This window comes from Agelaius tricolor, unplaced genomic scaffold (assembly GCF_023055355.1).
Source record: "Agelaius tricolor isolate 1412-34295 unplaced genomic scaffold, bAgeTri1.0.p SCAF_35, whole genome shotgun sequence".
NCBI lineage: Eukaryota > Metazoa > Chordata > Aves > Passeriformes > Icteridae > Agelaius > Agelaius tricolor.
In genome coordinates, this window is record NW_027269295.1 from 1965149 (window position 1) to 1981637 (window position 16489).

General features: G+C 46.2%; 1 protein-coding gene across 1 annotated transcript; it reads left to right on the forward strand.

The window, feature by feature from the left end:
• The first annotated feature begins 60 nt into the window (after positions 1–60).
• LOC139602786 (myosin heavy chain, skeletal muscle, adult-like) lies at positions 61–15449 on the forward strand. Its single transcript, XM_071452956.1, has 38 exons — positions 61–267; positions 357–500; positions 592–748; positions 2679–2706; positions 2804–2912; positions 2998–3090; positions 3220–3283; positions 3380–3478; positions 3584–3687; positions 3787–3925; positions 4562–4680; positions 4777–4926; positions 5481–5651; positions 6208–6517; positions 6674–6747; positions 6998–7085; positions 7180–7297; positions 7631–7754; positions 7841–7977; positions 8082–8337; positions 9130–9372; positions 9478–9654; positions 9741–9886; positions 9974–10064; positions 10152–10541; positions 10694–10820; positions 10987–11105; positions 11562–11758; positions 12125–12308; positions 12395–12560; positions 12732–12856; positions 13008–13316; positions 13418–13621; positions 13889–14014; positions 14109–14279; positions 14371–14475; positions 14619–14714; positions 15294–15449. The coding sequence occupies exons 1-38, from the start codon at positions 61–63 to the stop codon at positions 15447–15449; spliced, it is 5823 nt and encodes a 1940-aa protein (XP_071309057.1).
• Positions 15450–16489: the final 1040 nt, after the last annotated feature.

Here is a 16489-nt window from a genome sequence, read left to right on the forward strand (position 1 = left end):
TGTTACATTTCTTTTCTTCCACAGGGTTCTCTGCTGATGTGCCTTCAGTAAACTGCAACCATGGCCTCTGCAGATGCTGAGTTAGCTTGTTTTGGGGAGGCAGCTCCTTACCTCCGAAAATCGGAGAAGGAGAGAATTGAGGCTCAGAACAAACCTTTTGATGCCAAGACATCAGTCTTTGTGGCTCATCCCAAAGAATCCTTTGTGAAAGGCAAAATTGAGAGCAGGGAATCAGGCAAAGTCACTGTCAAGACTGAAGCGGGAGAGGTGAGTCAAAAACAAGGCTCAAGGACAACATTTGATCCCCGCTTTGAGCTTTTAAGTGACACATGTGGATCTTTCTGGTTTTTTGGCAGACCCTGACTGTGAAAGAAGATCAAATCTTCTCCATGAACCCTCCCAAGTATGACAAAATCGAGGACATGGCCATGATGACCCACCTGCACGAACCCGCTGTGCTGTACAACCTCAAAGAGCGTTACGCAGCCTGGATGATCTACGTAAGTGGCAGCAGCAGCTTCCTCTGGGCAGCCTCAGCAGCTGCTGGGCCAGCCTCAGGGGAAGCCAAGGTGCTGTGTCCCTTCCTTGCAGACCTACTCGGGTCTCTTCTGCGTCACCGTCAACCCCTACAAGTGGCTGCCGGTGTACAACCCCGAGGTGGTGTTGGCCTACCGAGGCAAGAAGCGCCAGGAGGCCCCTCCACACATCTTCTCCATCTCTGACAACGCCTATCAGTTCATGCTGACTGGTGAGTTTCATGATTTTCTTTAAAATCACTTGGCTGTAAACACTCACAAAGGAGAAAAAGTCTATTGATGGCAAAGTAGTTAATAGTGTTGTGCAGGTGCATTCTCTCTTGTCATTGGAAATGATGAAGACTTTCCTTTGGGTGAAGAGGATCAGGGTTGAGATCATTTAGTCAAACCTGACTTCCACAAGTTCATCCAACTGGGATGCACCTGCAAGTGCTGAGGGAACTGGAGGGCATCATATCTTGGCCTCTCATTCACCTTGGAATGGTCATGGCAGTCAGGAGACATGTGTGAGGACTGGAAGAAAGCAAATGTGACAAATCTTCAAAAAGGGCAACAAAAAGGAAGATCCAAGGAACTACAGGCCTGTTGGCCTCACTTGAGTTTTGGAATGGCTAATCCTGGAGACTATCTCTAAAAACGCAGAATACAAGAATTTGATCAGGAGTAGTCAGCATGGCTTCACAAAAGGGAAATTATGCTTAATTTAACCTGATTTCTTTCTACAATGGGATAACTGCATTGAGATATGAGGGGAGAGCATTGAAAATTGTCTACCTGCATTTCAGCAAGGGTTTTGATGCTGTTTCTCATGATATCCTCATAGGCAAACTCAGGGAGGGAGGGCAGAACAAGTGGATGGTGAGCTGGATTGAAGACTGGTCTGAATGGCAACTCTCAAAGGGCTTGTTCTGGGCCTTCAACTGTTCAACATTTTTAAAAATAATCTGGAAGTGATGAAAATATTTCTGATTTCACTAAATTCTTAAGGTCAGCAAAAATGAAGTCTAATAATGAAGAATTTCAGGGGGACTTTATTACATTAAGTTCCTATTCTGTGAAATTGCAAGAATTTTTTGTGTACAGGAGTGTAAAACAAATGCCACGGGGAAAAAAACATCACTGCCAAGAATTTTTATAAGTATCTTCTAATACTGCTTCAAAATTTTGTCTTAAGTATCATAAATCTACAAAATAAAAAGCTGAAGCCTGGAGATCACTGAGAAAGAATTAGAGACCAAACCAGAAAGCATTACTATATACAAGGGGTATCTTGGCTCCTGGTGTGTCATATGAATTTTCAGACTTCCTTCTTCACAAAAGAATGTAGTAAAGTGGAACAGGTAAAGAGGAAGATGAAAAGGTTTCCCAAAGGTAGGACAGGCTGTGCTGGTAACCCTAGAAGGAAGATTTTTATTACTTTATAAAATTATGCATGGCAAAGATAAGATGAACAAAAAAGACAGAGTACATGATGAAACAAACTCAACACCAGGAACATATTTTTTCCTTCATCATTGAGTGGTTCAAAAATGGAGCATAAAAATGGGACACAAAAATAAGTGAGCATGGGTTAAGAAAGCAGACAAAATTGTGGGAAACAAACTCAGCTCAAGCTATTGAAAAGAGATACATTAATTGTAGTTCTGGACGTACCAAGATTTCAATATTACAGAGAAGACTATGCTGATAAAAGTTCCTACATGTTTATGATGTTCCTGTAATTTTATTTCATCACCAATCAATTGGGAACCAACATAAAAACTATTTAGAGGGTTTTGTGGACTGATCAGGAGTGGTTGTTCCTATATGAGAAGCACATGCTCCAGTTCAATTCAGCTTACTGATAGACCATTTAATCAATCTATTTAATTTAATCTACAATTTAATCTACAAAACTGATCCTTGGTTGAAATCATTTGACATAAACAAAATGAAGAGTATGACATGAAGGGAATATCCAGAAAAAGAACTGCATGTATGCTACGCCAGACACCATTGGAGGGTAGAGATGTCAACTTCCCAGCTGCAGCTGGGAGCATGAGAATATTCAAAATGGGTGAAAGAATACAGGTTTATGAAAGAAATCAGCTGCCAATCGCCATTGAATTAAAAATAATCTCTTCTTTTCTGCCTTGTTCACAGATCGTGAGAACCAGTCCATCCTGATCACGTAGGTACCCCCCTGCGCGGGTCCCTGCAGGGCTGCCCGGTGCCAGGGCACCTCCTGCCTGACCACGCACCCTCTGCTTCTCTCTTGGCTTTGGCAGCGGAGAATCCGGGGCCGGGAAGACTGTGAACACAAAGCGTGTCATCCAGTACTTTGCAACAATTGCAGCCAGTGGAGAGAAGAAAAAGGAAGAATCAGGCAAAATGCAGGTGAGTCAGGAAGGACAGACTGAATGCTTGGCATGTCATTGCCCTGTGAACCAAACACAGTCACTGAATAATGATGTCCCTGCAGGGAACGCTTGAGGATCAAATCATCAGCGCCAACCCACTGCTGGAGGCCTTTGGAAATGCCAAGACTGTGAGGAATGACAACTCCTCACGCTTTGTGAGTTCTTGCTTTGCATAAGATCTCCCCCCCTCATGGCAACACACTTGATGCCTGAGAAGTTCTTCATGCAAAGGAGATGTCAGCAGAACACATCCAGGCTGACCTGCTGCTGCTTCTGCTTCACAGGGCAAATTCATCAGAATCCACTTTGGTGCCACAGGCAAACTGGCTTCTGCTGATATTGAAACTTGTAAGAGATTCTCCTGGAAGGCTCCCATCCCTTCCCAAATTCCCATCTCCATGTACATTCCCACAAGTGTCTAACTCTTTCTACCTCTCTGGGCAGATCTGCTGGAGAAGTCCAGAGTCACTTTCCAGCTCCAGGCGGAAAGGAGCTACCACATCTTTTATCAGATCATGTCCAACAAGAAGCCAGAGCTAATTGGTAGGAAAGAGCATTATGGCTTTTTGGGGTTGATCACTTAGGAACAGCTCCCTCTCTTACCTGTTGGCAAAAGTAAACCTATGCCTTGCCTTTTCCTATTTGCAGACATGCTCCTCATTACCACCAACCCCTATGATTTCCATTATGTGAGTCAAGGAGAGGTCACTGTCCCCAGCATTGATGACCAGGAGGAGCTCATGGCTACAGATGTAAGTAACACAGCAACAAGGTACCTACAGAGCATGCCTTGAGGGTGACATCTCTGACCCACTAAGGACACATTTTTGAATTCATTATTTTGACTGCAGAGTGCCATTGACATCCTGGGCTTCACTCCAGATGAGAAAACAGCCATCTACAAGCTGACAGGGGCTGTCATGCACTATGGGAACCTGAAGTTCAAGCAGAAACAACGAGAGGAGCAGGCAGAGCCTGATGGCACAGAAGGTACCCACAAATTCAGGGGCTGATTTGTGCCCTTCTCTGCCTCCAGAGGCGATATGTTAGCCTCCAGAGGCACACTGCAGTGGCCTGAGTCCCCACATACCACACAGAGAATTCCTTTTTTGCCCCAGTCCCTCTAACTGCAGAGGCGCTTTCCTAGTCATGGGAAGTTCCATTATTCTATCCAATGGTGGCTCCCCAAAATCATACTGCCTGAATGCAGAAACTTCCATTTCAACACAGGATATCTCTCTCTCTCTCTCTCTCTCAAATCTCTAAGCACTAAGACACCCTGATGGGCAATTGTGTTTTTGATGAAATAACTCCTGCAAGCTGTGCTACCCACAAATCCCCTTCCCACAGAGAGAAAATATGCCTTGCCTTACATCCTGCTAGTGGCTTCTGTTGTTCTTCTGGGAAATTCCTGGTTCAAGCTCTTCCTATCCAAGCCATCCTTGTTCCTGCTTTCAAAGACCACCATCAGTAGTTTCCAGAATTTGCATTGCTCCACAGGCCTTCAATATGGAATGAGATAAATGTTCTTCCATTCCTAGAACATGAACAGCAAAGTTGTTCACAACACCTGAAGTATAGAGATTGTCCATGAACAAGTGCTTTTCTCTCCCCCCCCACCTCTAGTGGCTGACAAGGCTGCCTACCTAACTGGCCTCAACTCAGCTGAATTTCTCAAGGCCTTGTGTTACCCCCGAGTCAAGGTTGGGAATGAATTCGTGACCAAAGGTCAAAACGTGACACAGGTAACATCTGACAGTTGAAAATGCACAGCTTGAAGGACTATGTGCGCATTTTTCTTTGCCCCTCAGAGGTAATTCCAATCCTGTCTCCTCCGCTAGGTGAACAATGCTGTCGGTGCCCTGGCCAAGGCAGTGTTTGAGAAGATGTTCCTGTGGATGGTTGTTCGTATCAACCAACAGCTGGACACGAAACAGCCCAGGCAGTACTTCATTGGTGTGCTGGACATTGCTGGCTTTGAGATCTTTGATGTAAGGAGCAAGGGTTTGACACCTTGACAGTGTCAATGGGCAAGGAGGGGTCAGGAGGACACAGGAACACACAGAGGACTAAGGCTCACACAGCTATGAGCCAGAGAGGTGGATGCTCTTGTAAAGGCAGTGGTCTGGCAAGTTCACAGCATGTTTCCTGTTCTGTGAATGCAGTGATGATGCAAGGACTTCTATGTCAGAACACAAACCCCCTCATATTATTGTTCTGAGACCTGGGAAATTCTTGGCTGAGACACTCAGGAGGTTTCTACCATCCAGCAGCTCAGAGAACTGGCACCATGGAGCTACTGAGCTTACCAAAGACTTGCAGCTGAGTAGCACAGTGAAAAAGAATTGTCACTTTTGCTTTGATTTGCAAAGTAATAATGAAAATCTCCTTCCAAGGACATTGAGTGTTAGAGTAGAAACACATGGTGGTAGAGTAGGGTTGGGACTGGTGTTTCAACTTCAAACAGCCTTAGGAGAATGGTGGCAAGGGCCTGTGTGTTTTAGCACACCTTGAGAACCTGTGCACTTTTCCTTGCTTTGGGCAGTTCAACAGCTTTGAGCAGCTGTGCATCAACTTCACCAATGAGAAACTGCAACAGTTCTTCAACCACCACATGTTCGTGCTGGAGCAAGAGGAATACAAGAAGGAGGGGATTGAATGGGAGTTCATTGACTTTGGCATGGACCTGGCTGCCTGCATTGAGCTCATTGAGAAGGTACCTTTCCCTTGCATGATATGATGGCTGTTGGAATTCTGTGATGTTTCTGAGGCACAGTCAAATCCAAAGTCCACAGACAAATTTGAGAAATAAATATCACATCACCTGACCTCCCCAGACTACAACGCCCCTTGTAGCTGTTTTTCCCCATATTTTTCTCTTTATCATTGCTTCCCCAATTCTACTACCAATTCTCATGTGAGCTGGATAGGCATTCCTACCAATTCCATGAAGATAGGCTGCAGGGAGGCAAGGGATGGCCAAAGAAATAAACTCCTTGACTGAGAACAACTCCTGGTAAAACCAGGCTTTCATCCAGGCTGAGATGCTGCCAATAGTACAACAAGACTTTGATGTTCATAGTACAGGGTTCTTGTCATTGTCATAGAGTCACAGATTGGTTTGGGTTGGAAGGGACCATAAAGAACATTTTGTTCCAATCCCCTACCATGGCGGGGGACTCCTTCCACTAGACCAGGCAGGTGAACATCCCATCTAAAGCGACATTGAACATTTCCATTAACCTTCCCCTGTCACTTGTGATTTCTCGCAGCCCATGGGCATTTTCTCCATCCTGGAAGAGGAGTGCATGTTCCCTAAGGCAACTGACACCTCTTTCAAGAACAAGCTCTATGACCAACACCTGGGCAAGTCCAACAATTTCCAGAAGCCCAAGCCTGCCAAAGGCAAGGCTGAGGCCCACTTCTCCCTGGTGCACTATGCTGGCACAGTGGACTACAACATCACTGGGTGGCTGGAGAAGAACAAGGACCCTCTGAATGAAACTGTCATTGGGCTGTACCAGAAATCATCTCTGAAGACCCTGGCTTTACTCTTTGCCAACTATGGTGGAGCAGATGCAGGTGCGTTTTGTAGAAATGTTATTTTTAATATGGCATGGTTTTCTTAGAATTAGAGCTAAACCACAAGGAATATAAAGTGGCTTTATGTTTTGTAGTATCCAGTATTTATTGCCCATAATAAAAAAAATGTTTCTTTTTCTTTTCTGTGACTTGCAGATGCTGGTGGTGGTGGCAAGAAGGGAGGCAAGAAGAAGGGTTCTTCTTTCCAGACTGTCTCAGCTCTCTTCAGGGTAAGAGCAGAATTCATTTCCTCATTTAAATATCTACTTAAATAACATAGGAGTTCAGTGAAATTGCAATCAGAAGACAAGCCTGTAATTCACTAAGACTCTGATTCGTATTTATACAATTTTTACACCATCTTAATTATGCATTTCCTACAGTTCGAGACCCAGAAAGACTAATTTTTTTTATGCACATCAAAGATAGGCATGGGGTTCTTACTAGATTAAACCTGAACTCTTCCTTGTAATCTCACAGGAAAATCTGAACAAGCTGATGACTAACTTGAGAAGCACTCACCCCCATTTTGTACGGTGCATCATCCCAAATGAAACTAAAACACCTGGTAAGGCAAGCCAAGGGGAGGAAAGCTTGAGTAGCAGAAGCTCTTCTCCTGAGTGCCAAACAGCAGGGTAGTCACTAATGCTGGTATTTGTCAGGTGCCATGGAGCACGAGCTGGTGCTGCACCAGCTGCGCTGTAACGGCGTGCTGGAAGGGATCAGGATCTGCAGGAAAGGGTTCCCCAGCAGAGTCCTCTATGCTGACTTCAAACAGAGGTGAGAGCTCTGAACCTTTCTGCCAATGCAGAGCAAACTGAAGAGCCTAATCATCTTAACAATCTCTACATTTTACATTGTCATGTTTTGTTGTGAATTTATGATTTATTTTATGCTGATTGTTAGGAGACATTGGACTCTTAGTTAATGTAATGAATGGTTCTTGCACCCTCACAGTGTCTTCCACATCTTTCACTGTCTTGAAAGAATGCACTCTTATGATATGTTTCATGAACATGATATTATTCAGCTGTTGCTAAGTAGGCAGTGAGGTTCAATCACAGTGATGGTTTCAGAACTGTTGATTTCTTAATGTTCTGCCTTCTCCTACAGATACAGAGTACTTAATGCCAGTGCAATTCCAGAAGGTCAGTTCATGGATAACAAGAAGGCTTCAGAGAAGCTTCTTGGGTCTATTGATGTTGACCACACCCAGTACAGATTTGGGCACACCAAGGTAGAATGAAGTTCTGTATTAAAATACAGTGTGCCCCAGTAACGCACTACCCAACACTTATGTACTACAATTTTGCCTTTCTCAAGGTGTTCTTCAAAGCTGGACTGATAGGTGTGCTAGAGGAGATGAGAGATGAGAAACTGGCAGAGATTATGACCATGATACAAGCCAGGTCCAGAGGCTTTCTGATGAGAGTGGAGTACCAGAGAATGGTGGAGCGGAGGTAGATACTTCTCCCTCATTTGTTATGTTGTAATGGTAGCTGGCTAATTGAGTCAAAATTCACCAAACACAGGATATTCCATAACCATGTGGATTTGTTTTCAGGGACTCCATCTTCTGCATCCAGTACAACGTTCGTGCATTCATGAATGTCAAACACTGGCCATGGATGAAGCTGTTCTTCAAGATCAAGCCCTTGCTGAAGAGTGCAGAGTCTGAGAAGGAAATGGCCAACATGAAACAAGAATTTGAGAAAACCAAGGAAGAGCTTGCAAAGTCTGAGGCAAAGCGGAAGGAGCTGGAAGAGAAAATGGTGGCCCTGGTGCAGGAGAAAAATGACCTGCAGCTCCAAGTGCAGGCTGTGAGTATCACAGTTCATTTTCCTCTGGAAAAAGAATGATGTACTGTCAGAATGCTTCTTGTCCTGCAAAGAGATTCACAGGAATTAATGGGTAGAAGAAAACAGTTTAAATCACACACTCTGAGGCACTCTAATGTTGAGTAGTAAACAGGCACCGGCAGGGGCATGAGACTCCTGGCTGACCCACATGGCACTCCCCATTGCTGTTGTCTGAGGAAAGAGCCACATAGCACCAGACAATGTGTATTGAACAGTGGAGAACTTGGAGCTTGAAGAGAAATAATTTTCAAAGCAGTGTTTCTGTCTAACACTGTAAAAGCAAACCTGAGAATAACCTACTTTTTCTCTAAATTCAATTAGGAAAACGCAATTTGACCAAAGAAAACAAATCTTTCTGCACTGAAGTGTTCTCATAAAGCTTCTATTGCTGAAATACTATAAAGTTAACTAGTCAATTAAGCAGAAGAAGATATTGCATATTTTTTCCATGAGAAAACTACTCCAAGCCATTATTCCTGCTGAAACTAGAAACTGAAATAACACCTATTCCATTCTGCTTGTGAGTGTTATGAGGCATTCTCATAGCTAGTCACCCTGGGAAACATATTTAGGAGGCACAAAAATGTGGAATAAATATTGAATTCCAAATGACAAGGCTTACCAGTAGACACCACTCAAGATCCTTCTATTGCTGATCTTGAAGATCAGGTTCAACTGTTACTCAGTAATAAAAGAGGCAGAGAAGAGAAAGTTCAAAACAGTAGAACCCACAAATTTCTATCTCCCCACCAGGAAGCAGATAGCTTGGCTGATGCTGAGGAAAGGTGTGACCAGCTCATCAAAAACAAAATCCAGCTGGAAGCTAAAATTAAGGAGCTGACAGAAAGGGCTGAAGAAGAAGAGGAAATCAATGCTGAGCTGACAGCCAAGAAGAGGAAGCTGGAGGATGAATGTTCAGAGCTGAAGAAAGATATTGATGACCTTGAGCTAACACTGGCCAAGGTGGAGAAGGAAAAACATGCCACTGAAAACAAGGTATGAGGTAGAACCTGTCACTTGCACTCCAGAAAAGAGCCCTGTGCTATTACAGGACTTCTATAGCTGCTTCCTTTATTTATATTTGCTCCCTTCTTCTCAAAGGTGAAAAACCTGACTGAGGAGATGGCAGGTCTGGATGAGACCATTGCCAAGCTGACAAAAGAGAAGAAAGCCCTCCAAGAGGCCCATCAGCAGACCCTGGATGACCTGCAGGTAGAGGAAGACAAAGTCAACACTCTGACCAAATCCAAGACCAAGCTGGAACAGCAAGTGGATGATGTAAGCACACAGATATAGAGGCAGGAACAGGACAGGTATGGAGTCCAACGTGGCTGGCAGAGCCCTGATGGTCTTGTTGTGTTTAGCTGGAAGGGTCCCTGGAGCAAGAGAAGAAACTGCGCATGGACCTGGAGAGAGCAAAGAGGAAACTGGAAGGAGACCTGAAGCTGGCCCAGGACAGCATCATGGATTTGGAGAATGATAAGCAGCAGCTGGATGAGAAACTGAAGAAGTAAGTGTGGTTCTGGGGCACCTGAGTGCTGGGCTGCAGCACTTATCTTGTTTCTTGGAGCTCTAACACGGTTCACTTGTCCCAAAGGAAAGATTTTGAAATCAGCCAGATCCAGAGCAAGATTGAAGATGAACAAGCCCTGGGCATGCAATTTCAGAAGAAGATCAAGGAGCTGCAGGCAAGTCTCTGTTCCTTGCCCTGCCTTGCTCAGCTCAGCTCAGGCAGGAGGAGGGCACAGCTGTGAAGGGTCCCTGCTGTTCTGCAGGCCCGCATTGAGGAGCTGGAGGAGGAAATTGAGGCAGAGCGAACCTCTCGCGCTAAAGCAGAGAAGCATCGCGCTGACCTGTCCAGGGAGCTGGAGGAGATCAGCGAGCGCCTGGAAGAAGCAGGAGGGGCCACAGCAGCTCAGGTGGAGATGAACAAGAAGCGTGAGGCAGAGTTCCAGAAGATGCGCCGTGACCTGGAAGAGGCCACGCTGCAGCACGAAGCTACGGCTTCTGCCCTGCGCAAGAAGCACGCGGACAGCACAGCTGAGCTGGGCGAGCAGATCGACAACCTGCAACGCGTGAAGCAGAAGCTGGAGAAGGAGAAGAGTGAGCTGAAGATGGAGATTGATGACTTGGCCAGCAACATGGAGTCTGTCTCCAAAGCCAAGGTATGGAGTTGCAGGAGAAAATGCTCACACGAACAAAGTGTGGCACGAAAGCTGCCTCTGACACACACATTCTCAGAAACAAAATCTCCACTGTGACAATAAGGCAGAGTGCAGACCCTCATCTCTTTTCCTTTTCTGTGTTTTCTCTCTAGGCCAATCTGGAGAAGATGTGCCGCACACTGGAAGATCAGCTGAGTGAGCTTAAAACTAAGGATGAGCAGAATCAGCGCATGATCAACGACCTCAATACACAAAGAGCTCGTCTGCAGACAGAGTCAGGTGAGACATCCTCATCCCCAAAGTTCAACAGCAGGACCTCTGTGCCCTGAGAGTACAAGTGGCAGCTGGTATAAGCTCTCCAGACCATTCCAGATTACATGGCTTTACAAGCAGAAGTTGTCATAAGAGGAACAATCTACTTCCTTTTTTTCCTTTCCTATTCCAGGTGAATTTTCCCGCCAGGTGGAGGAGAAAGATGCTCTGATCTCTCAGCTGTCTAGGGGCAAGCAAGGATTTACCCAACAGATTGAGGAACTCAAGAGACATCTAGAGGAAGAAATCAAGGTCTGGAAGTACTCTAGTGTCCACAGCCTACATCACCCCCAAAAGCATCTGCAGAATCATGACTGATGCTAGACTGCTTCAGTGTTCTTTCCCCAAATACACATAGGACTGGAGGGAACAGCACTAATGCACAACGCCTCGCTCTTCCTCTAGAGAGGGAAGGAAGCATGATATTTTAGGTGCTGGAGGAAGTAATGCACAAGGTTTCCATGAAATTGTGATGATCCTCTCTGAGACAGTATTCAGCCACACGTTTAAACAAGTAGCAGATTACTGACCCCGGTGGAGCCATCACTAATGTGTCCTGATGCTCCAGAATATGTCAACAAGGGCTTCACCAGCTCCAAGCTATACATTTGCCCAATTAGAGTTTTATTCCGTTTTCATGTTCAAGTTCACAGTCAAGAGGGATTTAAATATAAGTATTCAGGTTTGCCAAACCCAATGTCCCCACAGGCCAAGAATGCCCTGGCCCACGCCCTGCAGTCCGCTCGCCACGACTGTGACTTGCTCCGGGAACAATATGAGGAGGAGCAGGAGGCCAAGGCAGAGCTGCAGCGAGCCATGTCCAAGGCCAACAGTGAAGTGGCCCAGTGGAGAACCAAATATGAGACGGACGCGATTCAGCGCACGGAGGAGCTCGAGGAGGCCAAGTACGTGGGGAAGCAGAATGGGAAATGATGGGAGAAGACTGAAACTGGTCAAAGGAAATTAGAATGTGTGCGAGTGCACTCAGACAAGGGTCGTATAAAGGCAAGGACATTGTGTATTTGTAAAAAAAATGGGGAAAGAGGGAGGGAGAAAAAAAGAGAGATTGGAAGAGAAAACATAGTCATTAGAAGTGCTAAGGCATGTCTAATCCTCCCCAGGTGACAGGACGCAGAAAAGGATAAATTCTTACATATCTGTGAAAAGTGCTTGGCTAAAAACCCTCAAATTGACAAACCTGCACTCTTATGACATTATAGAACAGACAACATTCCAAGCCCTGACATGCAACTGTGCTTGTATTCTCCCAGGAAGAAGCTGGCCCAGCGCCTGCAGGATGCAGAGGAGCATGTTGAGGCTGTCAATGCCAAATGTGCCTCCCTGGAAAAGACAAAGCAGAGGCTGCAGAATGAAGTGGAGGACCTGATGATTGACGTGGAGCGATCCAATGCTGCCTGCGCTGCTCTGGATAAGAAGCAGAAGAACTTTGACAAGGTCTTTTGGCCTCCAGCACCAGCACTCCTGGCCAGAGCAGGGCCCCGTGATGGCCACAGCCCTACTCACCCCCCATTTCTCTTCAGATCCTGGCAGAATGGAAGCAGAAGTATGAGGAAACGCAGGCTGAGCTGGAGGCCTCGCAGAAGGAGTCGCGCTCTCTGAGCACGGAGCTGTTCAAGATGAAGAATGCCTATGAGGAGTCCCTGGACCACCTGGAAACACTGAAGCGGGAGAACAAGAACTTGCAGCGTAAGTCCCTGGCCCTCTGCTCCTCCCTGGCCTTTCTCACTATCAGCCATTCCCACCATTCTTCATGGCTCTGTGCCTGCAGGTCTGCAGAGATGCCTGGCACCTTGGTGGGACAGGGCCCTTCCCATTCTGCTCTGTGCCTGACCATGCCATTGATCTTTGTTCCCACAGAGGAGATTTCCGACCTCACGGAGCAGATTGCGGAGGGAGGAAAGGCGATTCACGAGCTGGAGAAAGTGAAGAAGCAGATTGAGCAGGAGAAATCTGAACTTCAGGCCTCCCTGGAGGAAGCTGAGGTACAGACAAGGCTAATTAATGATGGCCCTCACCAACAAGAGTATGGGTGTAGTCTTATGGAGAGAGAGCAGGATCCAAGCCTTCCTTTCATGTGGAACTGCATGAAAGATTACTTTGAAAATAAAACATCCTTTGTGGTGAATTGTGCAGGCCTCTCTGGAACATGAAGAGGGGAAGATCCTGCGCTTGCAGCTTGAGCTCAACCAAGTGAAGTCTGAGATTGACAGGAAGATAGCAGAGAAAGATGAGGAGATTGACCAGCTGAAGAGGAACCACCTCAGAATTGTGGAGTCCATGCAGAGCACCTTGGATGCTGAGATCAGGAGCAGGAATGAGGCCCTGAGACTGAAGAAGAAGATGGAAGGAGACCTGAATGAAATGGAGATCCAGCTGAGCCATGCCAACCGCCAGGCAGCAGAGGCACAGAAGAACCTGAGAAACACCCAGGCTGTGCTCAAGGTCCGTTCAGCAGAGCTACAGAAAGAGAAATGAGATCCATGACTTTTTTACTATTGAAGCACCCATTGATGCCTGGTAATTTCCCTTGTCTCTCTTTCCAGGACACTCAGCTGCACTTGGACGATGCTCTCAGGACACAGGATGACCTGAAGGAGCAGGTGGCCATGGTGGAGCGCAGAGCAAACCTGCTGCAGGCTGAAGTTGAGGAGCTCCGGGCAGCCCTGGAGCAGACGGAGCGGTCGAGGAAATTGGCTGAGCAGGAGCTTCTGGATGCCACTGAACGTGCACAGCTCCTCCACACCCAGGTACAATGCTGTTGGAAATTTTTCCCATTCACAAGTGATAACAAAGACTGAAATTGTTATTCATCTTTTAAGTGACTTCTGTGTACACATTTGAAGAAATGTGCTGCAATATGTCCCCTCCATCCAGCCCTCAATATCTGGTTTACTGCTCTGGTGCCAAAGAAGTCTCTTGCACTAAAGACTTTCCTAAACCCTAGCCACATTTTCAGGCCTTGATGTGGAGGCATTTGGTCTGACAGTAGGAATCTTGTCTTTCCTGTTGCACAGAACACCAGCCTGATCAACACCAAGAAGAAGCTGGAAACGGACATTTCCCAGATCCAGAGTGAAATGGAGGATACCATCCAGGAAGCCCGCAATGCTGAGGAGAAGGCCAAGAAGGCCATCACAGATGTGAGTTGGACACTCCTGGCATTGCTGCTGATGAATGTAGTCTCCCCAAAATATCTCCAGTCCCAAAATGGCTTTGACCCTTTGCTCTGATCAGGCGGCCATGATGGCAGAAGAGCTGAAGAAGGAGCAGGACACCAGTGCCCACCTGGAGAGGATGAAGAAGAACCTGGACCAGACAGTGAAGGACCTGCAGCACCGTCTGGAAGAGGCCGAGCAGCTGGCACTGAAGGGAGGGAAGAAGCAGATCCAGAAGCTGGAGGCCAGGGTGTGTAGGGCTGGGGCTGTGCCTGAGTGAGCGTGTCCCTCCTTGGAGAGACATTGCCAGGGCAGCTGCAGGGCTGGGCTTGTCCTTGCAGGTGCGGGAGCTGGAAGGGGAGGTTGATGCTGAGCAGAAGCGCAGCGCTGAAGCCGTGAAGGGTGTGCGCAAGTACGAGCGCAGGGTGAAGGAACTCACCTACCAGGTAAGGCAGGAGCTCTCCTGCTCTCACTGGGGCTTTCTCACAGTGAGTCACATTTTGCCCACACCATCCCCAAGGGCAATTGTTAATCTCATGTGATGCAGAACCAAGAATTGACTCTCTATTGTGTTTGCCAACTGCTTTAGTCTGAGGAAGACAGGAAGAATGTGCTCCGGCTGCAGGATCTGGTGGACAAGCTGCAAATGAAAGTGAAATCCTACAAGAGACAAGCTGAGGAGGCTGTAAGTATCACTCTGAGAATGGGTAAAAATTCCATTAGGGCAGGACACACATTGAATGAGTCTGAATACCAGGAGAGGGATATGAAAGAAACTCCCGAGACACAACATTTTTGGCCATGCTGTTTTGCTATAGTTTCATGAGGCCTTGGTGAGCTCTGGGCACCCTGCATTCAGGGACATTCATTAAGGGAAGTTCTGCAGCCTGTTTCACAGAGGAGGCCAGAGTAAACAAACCCAGGGGCCACTCCCCTGACTGGGGAGTGACTGACAAAGTCCTGAATCTCTGCTACTAATCAGCAGCAGGAGGCTTCCAAAAACTCATACAGAGAAACAATGTGAGAATAAGTACAGAAATTATAAAATCGAAGGGATGAATTTACTCCTCATATGTGACACAGTCCTGGTGAAGCTTGTCCCAGTAGGCTCCTGAAAAGGGGAGGATGAGGAGCTCTGTGTGAGGCTGATGTGTGAGCAGTGGTGGGAGGGGGATGGAGATTTGCAGGCCCATAAGGCTGACTTGCAGCAGGAGTGAAACTCCTGCCCTGGGCTCCTCACCCCTGACTCCCTTTCCCCACACAGGAGGAGCTGTCCAATGTCAACCTGTCCAAGTTCCGCAAGATCCAGCACGAGCTGGAGGAGGCCGAGGAGCGGGCTGACATTGCAGAGTCACAGGTCAACAAGCTCCGAGCCAAGAGCCGTGACATTCATGGCAAGAAGATTGAAGAGGAAGAGTGAGGATGTCAGGCATCAAAGTGACCTGAGGGCTGCACAAAATGTGTACTCTCTGTCACTTCCTTCTTTCTGCAATTTTTGTTTTAACCATTTTAATGTCTAGAGAATAAATCCTATAGATTCGTTTGTGTGCATACCATGAGCAGTGCTTTTCATTTCTTTCTGGTTTTATTGGTAGAATAAGCTTTTCATGGCAGTGCTTATTGTTGGATATCTTGCATCACATTTACTGACCTTGCCCTCTGCTCTTCATTGAGCTTTACCCACTGAGCTCTTTTAATAATCAAAATGCCAATGACCAGGAGAAGAGCATGCTCAGAACTGACACTGTTTAAAGCAGCTCAAGTGACAGTGCCCTGTTTCCTAGAACTTGACCAGTCATTCTCCAGAACTACTGGCAAATTTTCCCTTTCTCAGAGTATTGCCTACAGCAATGCTGCTCCAAACCAGGTAGCACTGTGTTGAGAGCTCTTGTTGCTGGAGCTGTATGAACATGTAAGAGTGCAAGAGATTTGTGATTTGGGAGTACTGGACTGAGGATATGTCAGAGTGCAGAGGAGCCCAGACCAATGCTGCGTGTATGAATGTGGGTAGAGTTGTGTTTGGGCAGAAGGGTTGAGGTTTTTTTGGGGTTGTAGGTAGTGAAGGCCTGACTTGGTTGAGAGCATTGCTTGGTATACATTGACAATAAGCACATAAATATTAGAAACACAGGCCTGAGCTCTTTAAGGCATGTTAGCACTTCATGTTTGTGTGAGATGAAACAGGAAATATCACTGTATAGTTATTGACTGTATGTCTACTGGGGGTTAAAAGTATTTCCTGGTCTAGGTTACTTTTGCCTCTTAGGCTCTCTTAACCCTTAGAAAATCTTTAATAAATTTTGAGAAACACAAAAAAAAATTATATGAATAATTTTCCTATTAATAAATGTGCTTTTTATACATTTCTTCTCTATCAGCTCTGTAACAGAAGCATCAACTTTTTCACAATCTGAAATTACTTGCAAAAAACTGTATAATTTTTTTTTCAGGTGTGAGATA

Coding starts and splice junctions, on each gene's coding strand:
- LOC139602786 (XM_071452956.1), top strand. CDS start 61: ATGGCCTCTGCAGATGCTGAGTTAGCTTGTTTTGGGGAGGCAGCTCCT. Junction 268..356: donor TCAAGACTGAAGCGGGAGAG/GTGAGTCAAAAA, acceptor GTTTTTTGGCAG/ACCCTGACTGTGAAAGAAGA. Junction 13,317..13,417: donor ACACCCAGGCTGTGCTCAAG/GTCCGTTCAGCA, acceptor CTCTCTTTCCAG/GACACTCAGCTGCACTTGGA.